We start from the raw sequence: 20,914 nt of genomic DNA on the forward strand, positions 1-20,914 counted from the left end.
AAGTGTCCTGTAAAGTCCTCTGTTGTGTTTTTTCCGAAACCATGTACTCAATGAAATCTGTTATTCCATAATTGATAGAAAGAATAACATCATGAGGAAGCCAAAACACGAACAGACAGCCAGACGGCACGGAATGAGGAAATCATTTGCCTTTAGTGGCTCCTTCAGGTGTCTCCTCATTGTTAGCTAAAGCACAGAGCTGGAGTGACTTGCACTATTTTTCAGTTAATACTTCACCCCTTCTGACTTTGCTTGGACGAGGTCAGCAAATACGTTTTCCAGCATACCTGTTTGGGCAAAGATCACCTGATGAGGATGATGAGGGCTGCAGCTGTTTGTTTCTGTTGACGTATTTCCTGTTAACCCGTCCAGACAAGCCGAATGATTAGTCAATTAAAAATACTTGGAAAACATAACTATAAAATACAAAAAGTAAATAACCCAATATAAGTAACTCAATATTGTTAAAAAAAATTCTTACATTAACAGAGTTAATTCCTACCAGTAGTTTAAATTCATTTCTGTCTGTTTTTATTTCCAGACTAGCTTTTCTTTCATATTTAACCATCAAAAGTTATTGCCTTTTAACCAAGACATCCAGTGCAATTATGTGATGGCTGATGCTTTAGCCTGAATATATAATCCAAATTCTGGTGATCGTTTAACAATCAGAGTTATTTCAGTTATTTTGCCATAAATGATGACGACTGAGTACTAAACTGAACTCAAGTAGCTGCTGCACTGTATATCAGCCATCTCCTGAGGCATGTTCCCTGCCTTGCAAGAAAGGCCACAGCCTGTGCAGTTCAACCTGATCCAATTGGAGCTGAACCTTTGCCTCCTCCCTGCTCCCTCTGTCAGGTTGAATAAGATCTCCAGCATGGTGCCAGATGAGCCTGACCTGCTGAGACACGTGACTCAGCTGGACGTGAGGGATAACAGGCTGACGGAACTGGACGCCTCGGTCTTCCCCAGGCTGGAGGTGCTTCACTGTGAGAGGAATCGCATCGGCTGCCTCAAGACCAAGAGTTGCTTGCTCAAAGGCATCTACGCCTCCAACAACGGTGGGTTTGGCATGCAGGATTTTAATGTGTGGATAAAAAAAAGACATTCTCACCACCATTCCTAAACTGAAATCCAAATAACTTCTATCCCACCTCGACAGATGTCACTCTTTTGTCCTTCTATATAACTTTGTCCCCTTCTGTGCAATTAAGTCAGTGCTGCAGTTTCATTGTCTTTCTCCATCATCCATCTCTAACTTGTTATTAAAGAAGCCCCCACCCCCTCTTAAACGCTTCCCTCCATTTTCCATCTACCTGCTTTTGTAATAGGCCGCGTCTGTCCTTGCTGTAGGTTAATGTGTTTGGATTTCTCCCTACAGAGATACGGCAACTGGATGTCAGTCCTGTGCCCTCCAATCTTAGTTACATGGACATCTCGAGGTGAGAAACATCACACACACACAAGTACACACACACTGACATACAAGGACAGCTATAATTGGGAAAGTATTTTAAAAAATGTTGCTCATTTACAGTATGTCCTCTCTGCCCTAAAATACTCAGGATAGCATCAACAGTTCAGTGGAAATAGGAGAACTAGCTTTTAAGATTTAGGAACTTAGTAGCCAAAGAACTTGCTAAATAGATCTTTGAAAGTGTGGTGGTCGAATGTTGACGTTAGAGGGCTGTCACTCTTTAACCGTTTCAGCCATGACCCTTCACATGACCTCTAATTGTTATGTTACTGATAGTCCACTTCGAATAGCGTCCTTGTGGTCAATTAGAAGGTCAACAAAGAGAACTCTGCTTTAATTTTAAGAGCTGAAATTTAGTTTTTATTTCCTACTACTTTTAAGACCTCTTTAGAGTTGAAAATGATGTATTGGTCTGAAACACAACACTGCTGATACTTACGTTACCAAAGTATGGAGACAAAAAAAGCAATTTTTCAATCAGAGCTAAAGTTGCTGCCTTGTCGATTTTAGAGAAGGACTGTTGGGAATTCAAGCACATTCAATATCCTGGTACATTATATCAAATGTAAGCCATCTCGCTTTACAAACTGAGCGTAATTCATCATCATCATCATCGCCCCCTGTCCTCATGTAGGAACCATATGGAGTCTTTGCCGGAATGGCTCTGTGAAGCAAAGAAGCTGGAAGTTCTGGACTTGAGCCACAACCTCATCGCTGAGCTCCCGGCACGGTGAGTCTCTCCCTCTCAGGAAATGTTTCTGTTAGCCTGTAAATGGAGTACAGTGCTGAGTTATTCTCAATGCCCTTTGTCGGACAGTCATCTATCCCCCATAGGGCTTCATAAATCACAGCGATAGCCTGTGACCTCCGGCCATCCTCTTCCTCTTTATACTGCCTTTAGAAGGTCAGATTCCAGATTGGTCAACCTTCCTCCCTCTGCTTCTCTATTTTCATTTTCCTCTGCTCTCTTCCCCGGGTCCCCTCATGCCTGCAGATTTATTTTTTACCCAATAAGCGTCAGAATGATGAATTTCTGCTGCAGGCTCCACTAGAGGCCCTGCTATTTTCCATTTTCATACTCTCGTCCTCGCTCCCGTTGTCACCCTGTACATTTCATAATTTCCATGGCTGTTCCAGCCTAAATTCCACTCATGTCATACCAATTGTGTGGAAGAATCATGTGTCTCTCCCTGACCAACAACGTCACCATCTATCTATGTCATTAATGCGTCCATCTATACGTCTGTACATCACTATAGGTTGAGAACAGTTTATTTGTTTATCATTAATGTTCTAGTACTAACCCAACCATCTGTATATTCTTCATGTGGCAGGTTGTTATGCAGCAACAGTCTAAGGAAGCTGAGTGCAGGACATAACCAGTTGCAGAAGCTGCCTGAAAGAGTGGAGCGCCCTCTGCTGGAGGTTTTGGACGTACAGCACAATCAACTGGTGGAGCTGCCCTGCAACCTGTTCCTCAAATTTGACAGGTAGCATTAATCATCTGCTGAAGTGATTTGTTGGTATCAACTAATGCACCCGACACAAGAAGATTAAGTGAAGAAAAAAGATTGAGATGAAGGACAGAAATTATGAATAGGATTTTAATCAAGGGCAAGATAGCCAAGGGCAGTGATGACAGGCCAATAAAAAACAACTTAGCAAGGTAAGTATGGGAGAGGGGGAGGTTTTAATGGGAGGTCATAGAAGTAGGATTCCATGTGGAAGTTTGTAATTAAAGTGACTCAACTTTTTTTCATATCCCTGTTTAAAGGAGCCCTCTACTTAAATTTTTGCTTTCAGCTTACGGTGTGTAAATGCGTCAGCCAATAAGCTTGAGCACCTGCCGCCATCCAGCCTATCAGAGGAAAGCCACAGCATCCTGCAGGAACTGTATCTGACCAATAACCGCCTGACAGATAAGTGTGTACCCCAGCTAACGGGCCATACACACCTTCGTGTTCTGCACATGGCTTACAACCATCTCCAGACTTTTCCAGCCAGGTAAAGAACTTGTATTATCTTACGTTTACTTTATTTCTCACTCGACTGTATTTTACATTAGGCTATAGCTAACAATGTACTATACAATTAATGTAATTGTGACATTGTATGTACATCATACATACTCTGTCTCTGACATTTCTGTGGCCAACATTAGTACCAATATATTACCCTTTGATAGCTGGCCGATATATATCTCTAATCTATGCACTATAGTTTGAAATGTACTGCATGAATATACAGAACTTTTCGAAAATTCTTTAGTTATTTTTAAAACTAATATTATTAAATGAACAATCATTATTATTTCAAAAACCAAAAACTATGCACTAGGCAGTATATCTGCTAATTTGAGGTGCATTAACCATAGAATATGACCCATTAGCTAATCGATTTATCATCATTTTACTTACTGAACTTACCCGATGCTCCCCCTCGTTCTTCAGTAAAATGGCCAAGTTGGAGGAACTGGAGGAGGTGGACCTGAGTGGAAACATGCTGAAGACAGTGCCCACAACCATCATGAATTGCCGGCGAATGCACACACTCATCGCCCACTCCAACGCCATCGAGGTCTTCCCTGAGGTCATGCAGCTGATGGAGATGAAAGTAAGACAGTAGTAATGCGTCATGAAATATCTGTGCATCTTAATGTACAGTAGGCGTATGAGCCCCCCAGTTTGAACTGTATGATCATGTGTGTGAGTGTTCACATCTTTTCCTCTGTTGTCAGTGTGTGGATCTGAGCTGTAATGAGCTCAACGAGATCACGCTACCAGAGAATCTGCCTCCCAAGCTTCAGGAGCTGGACCTGACTGGAAACCCCCGTCTCAACCTGGACCACAAGACCCTCGAGCAGCTCAAGTATGTCATTGTTTGTCTCTCTAGGTCTTTTGTTACTGTAGTGTGACTATAATGTACATTTTGCACAGAAGTATTGCCATGCTACATTGTAGTTATAGCAATGAAAATCCTTGGGTCCTGCAACAATGCATCATAAACATATAAAAGACATAAAACAATAAAACAAATTTAAAAAATATATAAAAATACGGCAAGAAGAAAAAAATTAAGTAGTGCAACAGAAAGCTGCAAGACTATTGTTCAAGTAAATTGTATACAAATAAAATATAATAATAAAATGAGCTAAAAATATATGTTAAAACTGTACAGTGAAATAAAATACTGCTTATTGTATTAAACGATAAATATGTGAGATGTATGTATTGTTGTTACATACAGTTCTTTGTTTACCTAACCAACATCTTGCTGTTGTTATGGTGCAGTCTCCCAAATAACTTAAGTTTTTTATATTATTGTCTAAACTTTAATGATAGAAACCATTGTAAAAGTAAAAACAAAATCTGTGTCTTCACAGTAAATGTCATCTATTGTATGTTTTGTTGTTTTTTCAGTAATATCCGCTGCTTCCGTATTGATCCGCCTCCAACCTTCTCGTCGAATGAGGCATCTGGTGGGCCTGCTGTGTGGAGTCATGGTTACACAGAGGCCTCGGGCGTTAAGAATAAGTGAGTCAAATTCAGTCAATGACAAGAAAAACAACCACCTTCACACGAATCCAGTGAAGCAACACTAATCCAGACCTCTTGAGGACGTGCATTGTTAAAGCCAGAGGACTAAAACGAAGGAAATATTGAAACAGTGCCTACTGGAAAAATGAATCATACATACTTCCATGCCAGAATTCTTTGTATGGGCTAAAATGTCAATTCAACACTTTTTGAGTGATTTCTAAAGGAGTGATTTGAGCAATTACACATAACGTCTCCACATAATTGTTCAAACGCATCTACTTTGATGATTGAAGTTCTGCTGTACAGTCAAATAACCATCGTTTTTTTCCCCCACGGTTATTAGAAATTGAAGTAGTAGATCAATGTTTGGAGAACAGATGATTTTTGAATCCCTTGTTGTTTCCTCACTGAAAACATGACTCAATAATGACATGGCCTTCTTTTGTTTTGTTTTTCAGACTGTGTGTTGCCGCTCTTTCAGTAAACAGTTTCTGCGGGAGTCGTGAGGCTCTCTATGGCGTGTTCGATGGAGACAGGAATGTCGAGGTGCCCTACTTGTTGCAGTGCACAATGAATGATGTGTTGGCAGAAGAGATACACAAGACCAAGAGCGCAGAGGACTACATGACCAACACCTTCCTCGTTATGCAGAGGTACATAACCTTTTTATCAGATGTCCTCTTGTTACACTTCATACTTTTTTGAAACCTCTTTTGAGACTAGACCTTTCAAATATTGACTCTGTTCACTCTTTCTTTGCCACCATAGAAAACTGGGAACTGCTGGGCAGAAACTGGGTGGCTCAGCGTCCCTGTGTCACATACGTCATGACCCCACTGACCCCGGAGGCTGCTTCACCCTCACAGCTGCTAATGTGGGCAAGTGCCAGGCCATCCTGTGCCGTGATGGAAAGCCATTGTCGCTGTCACTGCTCCAAAATGTTGGGATTGAGGAAGAATACCGCAGGATCAGGCAGCACAGGGCTATCATCACTGAGGTAGACATCCTTGAAAGAATCCCAAGTACATTGAAATCAATGTAAAGTACATTAATGTAATTTAAAATGCAAAGTGCATAAACTCCATATTGATGTTCATACTCTATTCTACAGGACAACAAGGTGAATGGTGTGACAGACTCTACGCGAATTATGGGATACTCCTTCCTCTATCCATCAGTAATACCCTGTCCCTACGTGCAGACAGTCACTCTCACCCCCCAGGATGAGTTTTTCATTCTGGGTAGCCGGGGCTTGTGGGATGCTGTGTCTCCCACTGAGGCAGTGGAGGCTGTTCGAAACGTCCCTGACGGCCTGGCTGCTGCTAAGAAGCTGTGCACGCTGGCTCAGGGATACGGCTGCACAGACAGCCTCAGCGCTGTTGTGGTCCAGCTCAGTGTTAGTGAGGACTGCTGCTCCTGCTGCTGTTCTGAGCCTCCCCAGCCACCTCCCAGCCCCGGCCTGGGCCCCTATCCCCCATCATCTTCTGCCATCAAGGAGCGGCCCTCAGACGGCTCCCTGCCAGTGCCGCCTTCCTCCTGCAGTGAAATCAGCAGTGAAATCAGCACCAGCGAGATGAGCAGCGAGGTGGGTTCCACAGCCTCATCGGATGAGCCACCGCAGAGCTCCTTGGTTCTGCTGCACGAGCAGCCCCACCATCCACACCTCCCCCTGCACCATCAGGCCCACTCGCTGTCCCTGCAGCACCAACAGGCCCACCCAAGCACCCAGCCCTGCCAGTACCTGTTCCCAGGTTCAGAGCTGCCGTCTTCCCGCAGCTGCTGTGCCCTCCATCCTGCATGCTTAGCAGGCTCCTTCCAGAGGCAGCTGTCTAGTGCCACCTTCTCCAGCGCCCTGTCTGACAACGGGCTGGACAGCGAGGACGAGGAGCCCATCGCTGGTGTTTTCTCTAACGGGAGCCGTGTGGAAGTAGAGGCAGATATCCACTGTCTCAAAGCAGAGTCCTCCTCCTCCTCCTCATCACCCCAAACATCATTACCATCATCCTCTGGCCAAGAGCGCACCGTTCTGACTCATCCCCCGCCCCCTCCACCGCCGTGCACCCCAGAGCCCCTGGAGGAAGGGGTCGACATGGGCCTCGGGGAGGCTGAAAACGGGTTAGAGAGAGATGAGTCATGGCAGGGAGTAGGAGCAGGAGCAGGAGGTGGGGATGGAGGGAAGTCTGCAGGCAAGAGGAGGGCAAATGGCTCGGTGGCACGTCAGGAAAAAAGTCACAACCTCATAGAGGTGGCTGCTGATGCTCCCTCAAAGAAGTCGGGGGGTTACTTCACAGCTCCAGCGCAGCCCGACCCAGATGACCAGTTCATCATCCCGCCTGAGCTGGAGGAGGAGGTGAAGGAAATCATGAAGCAGCATCAGCAGAAACAGCAGAAGCCGCCTGGGACCGATCAGCCGACAGACTACTACGACACCCCTCTCTGAACAACACCAACAACTACAGCCTCATCTCACTCCTAGCTGCAGCATGCACAGGAGCTTACAGTACCATTGACCTAACTAGTCAGATTTTCCGAACATGGACACAAACAGATGTTTCCTCAAGAGGCTCGAAAATGCACATTTGGATCATTCTTTTTTTCTTTTCTTTTTTAAATAGCCTTTTCTCTACACAGCCACATCAGCAGATCCATGCACTGTAACTTGACCTTCCCATTTTTACCCAAACAACTCGTAGAGTTTAAAAAGCAAATGATCCCTTTAATGACACTCAACCCTTTTGCGAAGTCTGTGAACACAGCTTTTGGTGTTCATGGTTGTTCCCTTCTCAAAGACTGTAACGTTGTTTTTACATTAGACAACCAGATGAGTATGTTTGCAACACTAGTCTTTTTGCAATAGCATTAGCTCGCCACAACACTTGTTTATATGGATTACAATTCCATGATTTGTTTGTTTGTTTTGTAAGAACTTACCATATCTTTTAATGTGAAAGCAGTGAAGTTGCTGAAAGAACTTTTTTTAAAAGAGACGCATAATCTTTTTATTATCAGTGAACTTTGTTGAATGGTACACCAGTAATACCACACTTAACTGTTGTAGATAGGGCACTTAAAATACTGTATTTCTTCAGTAAATCCTGGCTCTTGGCCTGTAAAATGGCATAGACATTTTTTGTAGAAATTTGAAATACTAACTCCTAGGAGTTGCATACTCTTTATGGTGACTCAGTCACTTTTACTAATCTTCTCTGAGAGAAATGGTGATTTTTTTCCAATGATTGTAAATAAGAGAAATGTTGTATACTGATGCTTTTCAAAGGAACTACGTACCTGTATGTCGGTGAAGGTTTTAGTGGTAAGGAGGACGTGAGGTTCACCAAGAATTTGCTAATTTGCTGTTATGGAGATGTCACCCCCTCTCTCTATCTTACAATGTAGACCCACAAGTACAATACACACACACGAACACACCCAGACATACAAATGTTAATGTCCAAATGCAGGTCAGAAACCCCAACATTCCATGCAATATAACTACACAAAGTTGCCATGGTTTGCTCCACTTTGTTTGATTGTGATGTCCTGTAGTCATCACTGTATCTAATGAACACTAATAGACAGATTGTTGCATGCACACTTGCATGCACACACAAACATACACACATACACAGACTCTCACACATAATATTAGTCCCAGCTCCCTCCTACAGTAACTGTTATCACCGGCATGACTGTGTCAAGTTCAGTAATACAAACAAATATATCCACATGGAAAAGAGACAACACAGATGTTCCTGTCTTTGGTATAATAAATTTTAAATTTGTGAATATAAGTCATGCTGTCTTGGATGTGTCTCGATGATATGTTAAATGTGAAAAGATTCGTATTAGACTTCGGAATTTCAAAATAGTTTATTTAAAATTAGATATTTGGTTCGCTCGAGTGTTTTTACATTGAATGACCAGAGGAGGGCAATCTCATATAGTAGTATGATCATTTAAGTATGGAATTGCTTTACCTTTTAGCACCGGAGGTAAAAGTCTTATCTAGAAATCCAAAGCCTGCTCCACAAGCGGTTTATCAAAATCATTGGACTTGAATGATACATTTAGCATAATCATTGAAATTAAAATATCATTTTCTTTTGTTCAAAAAGTTTTCAATGGATAGTTCAGCGATCCGCACTACAGCCCCTGTTCTCCATGACAACACTGTTTGCGTTACTGCGTTTCTTATATTTCTTCTTCAAACAGATGACACTGACTGCTGTCACTACTAGCATTACTCCCAGTACAGACAGAGAGGAGGCAAGTGCAAGGGTGGTTTTATCTGAGGATGAGCCCTTGTGCTGACAGCTGTTCCCGTAGTACCACCAGTCATCACCCACCAAACACCTGGAAAGAAGAAAAGAGAGGACGAGAGACAAAAAATAGACCCAAAGGTTTTCCCAGCAATTATATAAGGTGATAGAAAATAAGGGGAATTCAATATTACAAGAACTTAAACTAATGAAACAAGTTGAAAGTTAATCAAAAGGGGAAGATGTTTTTGCTATAGTTTTTCTAGCTTCATTTATATGAAGCTAGAACTACTTTTTCCTAAAATATTTGATTTAAGAAGGGACTGTGTGTATAGGACTTGGGGGCATCAATGGCTCTGTTTTGGTCGTGGTGTATCCTGTCCCCTTATGTAGATTTTGAAGGCGATCATAAATGAAAAAACACAATAATAAAAACTGAGTATACACAGAACACTGAAAAGAGTCTACTAAATATTACACGGTGACCATATCAAAACAATAGAAAATAGAGCTGTCTTGCAATACACTCGGTTGCTTTCCAGCAGAGAATTATAAAATATAACAATGTATTACGTTCTGGGCATTATTGGATTTTAGTCCCCCTTTTATTTTATATTAATCATTTATTTAAACTGAATAAAATCAGACAGGTATTTATTGATTGATTGTTTCAACCTATGTTTTTGGCCATTAAAAGTATTGTGCTTCAACAACCTTAAGATCTATAAAACTGCAGATTTTTTTCATGACAATAAACATACAAAATAGACTTAATATCGAATAAAGCGTACGTGTTCAGTGTAGTAAGATAATGTTGCACTGATTTTGAGTCACTGGGTTACATTAAAGCTATTAAAAAAATTAAATGATCTTAAATTATAATACCACAAAGTAATATTGTTTTATAGAAGAGAATGCGGATTGCTCATTAACAATCTAACAGAAGCCTAGAGGCTCCCTGCCTTTTGCATTCAGATCAGTGAGTGTAGTCATAGCTCTCACCTGCAGGCAGCCTTCCCTTCAGCCACCACACAGACACCCTCATTCAGACACTGCACATTGAGGCAGACATTAGGGGTTGCAGTGGTCGCAGGTTTCTGGGTTGTCGCAGGTTTCTGGGTTGTGGGAGGTATAGGCTGGGTCAGTGTCAAATGAGACACGTCTGAAGAGAGAAAGCAAATGAAAGAGCGGTTATTGCATTGACTGTAGTGTTCTCTGACAAGTGGCTAAATAAATCATGCAACGCTGCTGTCAATGATCTCACAAATATGCAGTTTTGTGCAGTAGCCACAGATGATTATTTAGCATAGTAATGAATAATTATTTGAAATGACAGGATGGATATGTTTTATTTTTTAACACAAGAACTGCAATACAGTCTTCACAACCTTTAACAGTTTAAACACAGTGTAAAGTGTAATATGGTGCTTTTACCCTCCATGGTAAGGAGAAAGATGGCATCTCCCCCCTTTATAAAATCCCTGCTCTTGGCTCTGAGGTGGGTGAGATACACTGCAGTGCCGGCACCTGGCCCACGGAAATACTTGGAGCCATCTGTATGTGTAACCTCAAAGCCCACCTTGCGAGGGTCGTCCCAGAAAAATGTGTCAGAGCCTGTTTAATAGAATATTGACAGGTTTTTTAATATAGTATTTCATGATTTGGTTTTTCACGTAAACAATAATCAACTTGAATCTTTTTGACAGTTGATGTTGCTGCACCTGTTGCCTTCATGTTGGGGTCAGTGGTGACACTGCGCTGGTTGGACATGCGCTTTTGAATGTGTGGGTGCTGGTCCATCAGCATCATGGTTATCTGTTTCCAGGGGCATGGCCATTTTTGTCCAATGTCCCCTTCACGGGCCACTAAATGAGCATAGGCCGACAACTCCCCTGGGTAGCCTGTCTTACCGCTAGGGTAAAGCACCATTTGGAAGGTGTAACCTTCCTTAGAGGTGAATGGAGGGCTGAAGATAGCTGTGTTTGTCGGGGTGCTATCCATAACATTAGTGAAGTTTTTCACCCGCCATATAAACTCTGGGCAGGTGGTCTCAGAGAGGTTGATGTCATCCAGGGACATACCGCCTACCGAGGGCCCAGAACCCTCTTTGGTCCCTTGAAAGACAACACGGAATTTTGTTTTGACGTCTAGACTCACATGGTGCAGTTGCCACTGCTCCTGAGGGGATCCTGTTGAGATCAAAACATAGATTCTATTGAACAGCAAGTTTCAGAAGCAAAAATTGTAACACTTTGAGCTGTAGTAAAATGCAGTAACATTCACCATCTATGGTCTGTATAAGGCGCAGTTTTCCGTTGGGGTTGGTTGTGTCATATTCTCTGACATGGATCTTCAGTGAGTCGCTGGGGCCGGCGCTGTTGTAGTAGAAGAACTGCAGACACTGGTATCCTCTTTTGGGGTAAAGGATCCTGCTCTCCAGTAGAGCCGTATTCCCATTACTGGCTGCACTAGTGCTGAAATGCATGAAATACCCCGAGCCTAAAGATGCAAATTTCACTTGATTAAGAAAGTCAGTACTGAAGCATTAGGTCTAAATGTTATTTTAATGCTTTTTGCACAGAAATTGATAAGAGGAAGTTTAAAAACCCAATGTATCCTATTTAAATTATTAAATAGGTATTAACCAACCAAGTCTATCTTAAAGACAGCTCACACATGCCTATTAAAGAGGCATTTTCGGTTGCTGTTATTGTGTTTCCTGCCCAAACTGGCTGTGAAGAGATCCCCTCCTGATGCATATTTAATATAGGAGATTGGGAACAATGTTGTTTTCAATTGCATTTTAGAGCTCAGTTGGGAAGAGGCTTGCTCCTTTCAACTTAAATAAATCAGGTGGATATCTTTCATAATTTGGCTGTTGAAATTGCCTCTATGTATTCTTGTTGCTTGGTTGTGTTGGCATTATATCACAAAAGGAGAATTTCATACTTAGATGACAGTATCAAGAAGGTACCCGCTTGATTTGACTGTTGAAGTGAGACTTTAGCTTTGGTTGGACTTTTTGTCAACCGGAATTTTCAGACATACAGTATGGGTATGTGCATATTTTTTTGAAACAGACTTGAAATAAATGAAAAAGTAATGTTTGAGGCATAGCCCTGCACTTGACTGCATCATGTGTATGTATTTCCCTGCACGATGATTCTCACCGCTGCATTTGCCCATGTTGGAGTAGTCAGTGTCGGGTCCTCCCTCAACTTGGGCAATCCTAACCCAGTCTGCTGTTTTCCCTTCTCCCTGGATCATACCACAGATGTTCTCACGTTCAAAGTCACATGAGTCCAGAAAAGTGGACCCTTGGGCTATAAAAACATTACATAAAAATATACAGGTTTAGATCTTTGCACTGCTATAAACTGATCAGTTATTCAAGACAATGTTTTGCTTATCAACATTTTTCCATTTGGCAAATAATCTAAAGATAAGCCATCTAATGGACAGTTGATAAAGGATTGAGCAATAGTGGTATGAACTGAAAGAATACTTCTCTTCAAGATGATAAAATGTAACTTTTGTTGTTGCCTCTTACTGCAGTTATAGAGGCGGTGCAGCTTGAGCAGGTCGCTGTCACTGAACTCCATACGCTGGCCAATGACATCACTAAAAGCAGGGATCTTGGTGACGATGGTGGGCTCAGTGCCGTTGCGGAAAGCGTTTTTACTGTAGTGCATCATGGAGCCGTAGTCATAGGGCACTCCCAAAGAGCTGGAGGTGGTGTCATTGTAGGTGTTAAAGTTGTGTTCCCTTCCTGTAGATCAGGGATAAAGAGAGGTGTCAGTGCAGTTGACCTCATTCTCACAATGCGGGGGCAGATTAGAGATGTTTGTTAGGATCACTAATCAAAGTTGTCTACTAAGCTGAACCTCTTTAAAGTCCTGATAAATGATTGCTTATGCATTATAGTACAATTTCCTTTAATGACAGATCTGATTTAGTAATGATTTGAGGAGCGAGGTCAATGCAACTAAGATACAAGATGTGATATTCCTTTATGCTGATCATGTCTTTTGCTTATCTAGCTAAGGTTGTGCAGAAGTAAACAACACATGCATCAATCAAGCAATAAATCAACTACTGGATGAAGTTTTATGTAACAACATTCTAACATAAACTAAAGTGCTTGTTTTTACTGATTTGTTAGAATATGCATTTAAAGAATTATCCAATCATTTATTCTGTTTTAGTTGTCAAAGTAGCAGTGGGAGGTTCATTACCGTCTGAGATAAGGTCCCACATGATATTGACATAATCATCACGGTCTGCCCTCGACTGTTCATGCCAGAAACCCAGAGCATGAAGGAACTCATGTTCAATGGTGGCAATGCGGTCACAGTTACTCCCTATCGACAACCTCTGTTTCCCAACTCGCCGGTTTCCCACAGAGGAGAAACAGCTTTTGGATAAAGAAAATCAAGGCTTTAAGGAACATCCCACTGAGATTTTAAGTTTTAATTCTAAAATAGAGTATAAATAATGAATTATTAAGGAAAAATAAGTTAAGCCTTACCCGCTGCCTTTAAAAATTGAAATGTAGTTGTCTTCTCCGCTCCAAGGCTTGAACTCAATGCAGGTCTTGAGCCGGTACTGCTCAAAAGCCTTCAGAATCACACCTTTTGCATTGATCTCTGAAGAGAAGATGTGAAAACATGAAACATGTCTCACAGATCCTATTCTGTATAAATTAATGCTGGGAATATTCATAAAAGTCCTTTGTTTAATTATTTAAACATTACACCCCTTGTGGTGCATATGTTCTCCCTCAGCTCTAAACATACCGGTATATGCAGATATTGGAAATATCTTTATTTGCTCTGGTTACAATAATATCAGCTTGTTTCTGGTTGTTTAATCATTTGTTACTTAACATATGAGTTAATGCATCTCCGATATAACATATAAAACATTGAACATTTCTTTGTTTGGTCATTAAAAAATGATTTCTGGTTGTTTCCATGTGTTGTCACTTGGCTCAGTCTATAGCAAGTGTCACCACTCAATGACGTCAGAGGAAAATAGAAACAACATTTAGTTGGGGAAAAAAAGTTGAATTGTGCAATAGTCATTTAAACTTAAAACAATAGGTCTAGGGGACCTAAAATAGTGAGGGAGTGAAGCCAATGTCCCTAAGACACATGGGCTAAAGTCACTTAAAGTTGTGTAACATTTTTAAAACACTATATAATATACTTAACTGCAAGTCCTGCATTTAAAAATGTACATAAAGAACCAAAAGGGAAAGCATTCATTATGCAGAAAAACCGGTCATTGTTTATCATTATATTGTTGGATCATTATTATCATTCAACGACGTGTAAGCAGCAATTTAACACCCTAGTTGGTCAAAGATGGAGCTTATGTAACTGCTTTATATGGTGTTAGGTAAAACATCTTGTAAATCCAGGCTTTAACAGCCACTCTTACCTAAGTCATCTTCCATGTAGTATGGGATTGTCTTTGGCCACCTGTATTCATCCCCTATTATGGAATTTCTCGTTTGCCTCTGTAGCAGTCAATAAAAAACAATCATAAAGACAGGAACATTACCATCAAGCTTTATTCCACATTATGAAATAAAACAAGTTGAATTAACATACCTCATCAAGCACGATGTCCCCCTCTACAAGATTCAACCCTGCCTCTATGGACACCAAGCACAAGAAACAAATGGTAAACAATGGTCTCTGAAAATTACACTAAAAACCAATAATGTGGAGGTATGCGGATTAGAAATGTCTTCTTACCTTCATTGATGTCAAAAATGTCAAGGTCCCGTCCACCGTCAACATCATAATCTGTGAAATTGGGTATGAAAATAAATGTAAAGAAACTTTTACTGAAAACAAAAAGAAATCAGAATAGTGGCAAAAGTAAATGCAGGCTGGCCGTCGTATAGCTCAGTGGGTACAGCAGGCGGCCATATACTGGGGTTTGATCCCCATGCGGTGGACCCAGGTTGGAATCCGGCCTGAGTCCCTTTGCCGCGCGTCTTCCCCTCTGTCTCCCCGTTTCTGAACTGCACTATATTAAAGGCACTGGTTGCCCAAAAAATTCTTTAAAAAGTAAATGCAGGCTATGTCTTGCTTGAAGAAGTAAATAACTCACCCAATATTTTTGGTGTGGGCTAAACAAAAGACAACAAAAACATACATGTTATTGATTTCAAGTTTCTAGTTATCAAACTATAGTACAAAAAAAAGCAATTCCTCACCAAGCAAAGGGTAGCACCAAATAAGAGAGTAATGTGAAGAACAAATACACACGTAGCTTTTCTCCCTGCCATGTCCTAAAATGTCCCTCTACATGGGACACTGCAGACGATGTATTGAGCTATTACAGACACCCAGAAGGCAGAAACGAGGAAGTGTGCATGCAGGGATTAATATGTAACGTGATCGCGATCGTATAATTGACAGAGCTGTAAAGGGTCTGGGTTATACAGCAACTTTAATATTCTCTGCAATCTGCTCACAAATTGTTACACAGTTGCAGATAAGAAGCGTAGAAACACTACATAAACTATGTAGCCTTTCACAATACTACGAAGGAACAAACACAATTTGAAGAACTGTACTGTATTACCAAATTATAATGCTTTGTTTTAAGAAACTTTTCTTACAGTTATACGGAGATAAAGTGCAGCGGTTAATAAAATCCTTTTTCCACCTTTGGTATGCTGATATGTCAGAAAATGCAACCTCCTGAAATACTTGGGCAGTTCTGTTTTATTTTCAGGGCTGTTTTACAAGCAGTTCAAAGCTCATTACAAGCCAAACTTTTAGTTTATTCTCGTCATGGATAACCATTACCTTGGACTCTCTCATTGCTATGCTTCATGGGCATTTATGAAACGGCCGCTCTGACTAACGTGATCTATCAATTCCTGTGTTCTGCCCTCCAACAGCTACAGCTTCCAGCAGATTGTGACAATATATTCTTTAAATAATTATATTTTTAGTTATTCCAGCAGCACATGCAGAAGGTGCACACAACATATTTATGTTGATTTTAAACAGATATCAGATTACATTTCACAGTTCTATAACGTATAGTTATGTATAACACTAACAACAGACATCGCTCACGACACGCTACTAGACAGACATAAGGGAACAATACTAAAATAAATAAATAAATACTGACAAAAAAATAAAAACACAAGACAAAACCAAACAAAACAAAAATAAAAATAAAAGGGCATCTCATATTCCAACATTAATAAGACAGATCAACAGCACATGGACAATGACAGCCTATAGCTACAGTTCCAGGCCAGGCAACATACTCACATATTGAGTAAATGGATCCCATGTTTTATGAAATGTATTGATAGAGCCGTTCAGGGTACATCTAATCTTCTCCAGTTTTATATTTTGCATCATATCTCTGATCCATTGACTGTATGTTGGAGGCGTTGAATCCTTCCATTTAAAAAGAATGGCACGCCTAGCCAACAAAGAGTAGAAAGCAATGACCCTCTGCAGGTACGCTGGTGGATCTGAGTCATCTAGGCATGGTGTAATACCTAAGGTGGCCGTTAAAGGGGAAGGCTGGATATTGCAATTATACGTCTGGGAAATTGTATCAAAAAAAGAGTTCCAGAACTCAGTAAGCTTTGAACAAGACCATAACACATGACCAATGGTCACAGGGGCCTGTTTGCATCGGTCCCACATAGGATCGATACCTGGGAATATCCTTGCAAGTCTAACTTTTGAATAGTGTAGGCGATGTAAGACTTTGAATTGTATTAGCGCATTTCTTGAGCAAATAGAGGACACATGCACCCTATAAAGGGCCATCTCCCATTCTTCATCAGAGAGTGGAATCCCAGTATCATTGGTCCATGCTTCCCTTATATGAGAAATAGAGGGACTCAATGTATTCATGATCTGTGCATAAATCATTGAGACTCTACCTCAGGGGTGCCCAAATACTTCCCAGTGGAGGGCCAGAATTGAATGTGGGGGGAGGGTCGTGCCAAATTGTTAATTTTGCAGTACATTAAGTTAAATATACGTGTGCAGTACATTACGTGTGCAGGACATTAAGTTAAGCATAGGTGTGCAAAATAAACACTATCACAAAGTAATTTTGAAAACTGGATGACACTGTTTATTGTGCTTCACATTTACAGTGGGGCAAAAAAGTATTTAGTCAGCCACCAATTGTGCAAGTTCTCCCATTTAAAAAGATGAGAGAGGCCTGTAATTTTCATCATAGGTATACCTCAACTATGAGAGACAGAATGAGAAAAAAAAATCCAGGAAATCACATTGTAGGATTTTTAATGAATTAATTTTCAAATTATTGTGGAAAATAAGTATTTGGTCAATAACAAAAGTTCATCTCAGTACTTTGATATATACCCTTTGTTGGCAATGACAGAGGTCAAACGTTTTCTGTAAGTCTTCACCAGGTTTTCACACACTGTTGCTGGTATTTTGGCCCATTCCTCCATGCAGATCTCCTCTAAAGCAGTGATGTTATGGGGCTGTCGCTGGGCAACACGGACTTTCAACTCCCTCCAAAGATTTTCTATGGGGTTGAGATCTGGAGACTGGCTAGGCCACTCCAGGACCTTGAAATGCTTCTTACGAAGCCACTCCTTCGTTGCCCTGGCGGTGTGTTTGGGATCATGGTCATGCTGAAAGACCCAGCCACGCTTCATCTTCAGTGCCCTTGCTGATGGAAGGAGGTTTTCACTCAAAATCTCACGATACATGGCCCCATTCATTCTTTCCTTTACACGGATCAGTCGTCCTGGTCCCTTTGCAGAAAAACAGCCCCAAAGCATGATGTTTCCACCCCCATGCTTCACAGTAGGTATGGTGTTCTTTGGATGCAACTCTGCATTCTTTCTCCTCCAAACACGACGAGTTGAGTTTTTACCAAAAAGTTCTATTTTGGTTTCATCTGACCATATGACATTCTCCCAATCCTCTTCTGGATCATCCAAATGCGCTCTATCAAACTTCAGACGGGCCTGGACATGTACTGGCTTAAGCAGGGGGACACGTCTGGAACTGCAGGATTTAAGTCCCTGGCGGCGTAGTGTGTTACTGATGGTAGCCTCTGTTACTTTGGTCCCAGCTCTCTGCAGGTCATTCACTAGGTCCCCCCGTGTGGTTCTGGGATTTTTGCTCACCATTCTTGTGATCATTTTGACCCCACGGGGTGAGATCTTGCGTGGAGCCCCAGATTGAGGGAGATTAGCAGTGGTCTTGTATGTCTTCCATTTTCTAATAATTGCTCCCACAGTTGATTTCTTCACACCAAGCTGCTTACCTATTGCAGATTCAGTTTTCCCAGCCTGGTGCAGGTCTACAATTTTGTCTCTGGTCTCCTTTGACAGCTCTTTGGTCTTGGCCATAGTGGAGTTTGGAGTATGACTGTTTGAGGTTGTGGACAGGTGTCTTTTATACTGATAACGAGTTCAAAAAGGTGCCATTAATACAGGTAACGAGTGGAGGTCAGAGGAGCCTCTTAAAGAAGAAGTTACAGGTCTGTGAGAGCCAGAAATCTTGCTTGTTTGTAGGTGACCAAATACTTATTTTACCGAGGAATTTACCAATTAATTCATTAAAAATCCTACAATGTGATTTCCTGGATTTTTTTTTCTCATCCTGTCTCTCATAGTTGAAGTGTACCTATGATAAAAATTACAGGCCTCTCTCATCTTTTTAAATGGGAGAACTTGCACAATTGGTGGCTGACTAAATACTTTTTTGCCCCACTGTATGTTCATAAAATCACTGAACATCAATCTGGCTGCTTTAAATTAGAAAAATAATTGAAGCACTATAATCGGTCGCGGGCCAAGTTTGGCCAGCGGGCCCCAAATTGGGCACCCATGCTCTACCTCTATGTAATAGATTAACCTTTACCAAAGACTCCAAACAGGATAGGGGAGGAAAATCTGGAAAATTAGTTTCTTAGGTAACGAAAAAAATTAGCATTTGTCAGTTGAAATTTTGTTGACAGCTGTTCAGAGCTGGCAAAGGTGTTGTCAATGTACAAGTCCTTTATGCTATAGATACGTCTATCTTGCCAGGTCTGAAAGCCCTTGTCTAACAGAGATGGCTGAAAAAGATGGTTATTAGTTATTGGAGAGTAGATAGAATTATTTTGGATGCCCAGACTTTTTTTGAATTGTTTTAAGACGCGCTAAGATTGATTTACAATTACATTTCCATTCACACGATTCACTATTGTTGGTAAAGATGCAAAGAGTAAGGCAGGGAGTGAGTGTGGCCTACTTGTGGCTAATTCAATCTGAAGACACGCAGGGGTTGTGCCATTCCAGTCTTTTAGCCATAGAGAGATGGCATTTAAATTGGCAGCCCAGTAATATGAACGGAAGTTTGGTAGCCATAACTTTTTGTTCTCTCCATAAATTCTTTCCTTATATGCACAGATTTGTTGTTGCATATAAATGGAGAGATCGACTGGTTGAATGCCTTGAAAAATGACATTGGTATGAATATAGGTATGGCTTGAAATAAGTAAAGATATTTAGGTATTATGTTCATCTTTATTGAATTTACTCTACCAATGAAGGATATTGGTAGAACTGACCATCGCTTGATATCCTTATTGGTCTGTTCTAGAAGAGGCGCAAAATAGTTTTTAAATAAATTATGGTGGGACTTGGTAAGTTTTAAACCTAGATATGTAAATTAATCAGCTGAAAGCTTAAAACGTAAGTTAGGCTATCTTTCAGACACTTTATTAATGGGAAAATGTTCGCTTTTACTGTAATTAAGTTTGTACCCTGATAATTTTCCAAAATTGTCAAGGACAGCAAGGACTCTAGGAACACTTGCAATAGAGTTGGTGACATATAAACAGGTCGTCTGCATATAGTGAAACTGTGTGTGTTATGCCCCCGCGCACAACACCCTCTATCCTACTGTCATTTCTTAAGGCAATTGAAAGTGCTTATATAGCTAGAACAAAGAGCAGTGTGCTTAAGGGGTCACCTTCTTTTGTCCCTCTTTTTAGACTAAAGTATTCAGAGGAAACATAATTGGTAAAAACTGAAGCGGTAGGGTCGGTGTATATTAATTTGATTATTCTGATAAATGTATGGCCAAAGCCAAATCTATATCAGGGTTTCCCACACATACTTTACTTGGGCGCGCCGCCCAGGTATATTAACGGCCGCCAAAGTACATTTCGCGACTCATTTAGTTTTTTTTTTTTTTTTAATCCCTCCTCGAGCACGACGCCATCCGCGATCGATTAATTACTGGACAATGATCTCCCCTTGGTATAGATTATGTTAAACAGACGCCTCAACTTAAAAAAGGACTGTCTGTCTTGAACAAAACCTGTTTGATCATTTGAAATTAAATAAGGTAGGACAGATTCAAGGCGGAAGGCAATTACTTTTGAAAACACTTTACCATCACAGTTTGTCAAACTGATAGGCCTGTAAGATGAGCAGTGTAGTGGATCTTTGTTTTTCTTAAGAAGCAGTGTAATAGATGCTTGCTGTAGTGTAGGCGGGAGCACATTACTTTTCATTGCTTCCTTGTACACTGACAGGAGGAGAGGGGCAAGTTGGTCTTTACATTTTTTATAAAATCCGGTGGGGAACCGTCTGGGCCAGGGGC

The 20,914-nt window shown here is 41.0% G+C and overlaps 2 protein-coding genes across 2 annotated transcripts in view; one reads left to right on the forward strand and one right to left on the reverse strand.

The window, feature by feature from the left end:
* LOC134866043 (PH domain leucine-rich repeat protein phosphatase 1-like) overlaps positions 1–8,810 on the forward strand; it is a 41,730-nt gene extending 32,920 nt beyond the window's left edge. The window contains 11 exon segments of the mRNA XM_063885939.1: positions 862–1,064; positions 1,385–1,445; positions 2,115–2,210; positions 2,815–2,970; positions 3,284–3,484; positions 3,931–4,093; positions 4,218–4,348; positions 4,900–5,013; positions 5,478–5,672; positions 5,788–6,016; positions 6,131–8,810. Coding sequence (XP_063742009.1) covers positions 862–1,064; positions 1,385–1,445; positions 2,115–2,210; positions 2,815–2,970; positions 3,284–3,484; positions 3,931–4,093; positions 4,218–4,348; positions 4,900–5,013; positions 5,478–5,672; positions 5,788–6,016; positions 6,131–7,459 — 2,878 coding nt within the window. The 3' untranslated portion in view covers positions 7,460–8,810.
* A 64-nt stretch (positions 8,811–8,874) lies between these two features.
* Positions 8,875–15,657, reverse strand: mep1bb (meprin A subunit beta b). Its single transcript, XM_063885940.1, has 14 exons — positions 15,508–15,657; positions 15,402–15,420; positions 15,041–15,091; positions 14,894–14,937; positions 14,721–14,799; positions 13,807–13,924; positions 13,514–13,692; positions 12,829–13,047; positions 12,449–12,601; positions 11,562–11,777; positions 11,000–11,467; positions 10,713–10,892; positions 10,281–10,440; positions 8,875–9,372 (listed from the first exon to the last, which is right to left on the reverse strand). The coding sequence occupies exons 1-14, from the start codon at positions 15,577–15,579 to the stop codon at positions 9,150–9,152; spliced, it is 2,181 nt and encodes a 726-aa protein (XP_063742010.1). The 5' UTR covers positions 15,580–15,657; the 3' UTR covers positions 8,875–9,149.
* Positions 15,658–20,914: the final 5,257 nt, after the last annotated feature.

The sequence above is a fragment of the Eleginops maclovinus genome, chromosome 6, assembly GCF_036324505.1.
Source record: "Eleginops maclovinus isolate JMC-PN-2008 ecotype Puerto Natales chromosome 6, JC_Emac_rtc_rv5, whole genome shotgun sequence".
Taxonomy (NCBI): domain Eukaryota; kingdom Metazoa; phylum Chordata; class Actinopteri; order Perciformes; family Eleginopidae; genus Eleginops; species Eleginops maclovinus.

Coding starts and splice junctions, on each gene's coding strand:
- mep1bb (XM_063885940.1), bottom strand. CDS start 15,579: ATGGCAGGGAGAAAAGCTACGTGTGTATTTGTTCTTCACATTACTCTC. Junction 13,048..13,513: donor GTGGGACCTTATCTCAGACG/GTAATGAACCTC, acceptor CCTGATCTACAG/GAAGGGAACACAACTTTAAC. Junction 10,441..10,712: donor CTTTCTCCTTACCATGGAGG/GTAAAAGCACCA, acceptor TTCTCTCTTCAG/ACGTGTCTCATTTGACACTG.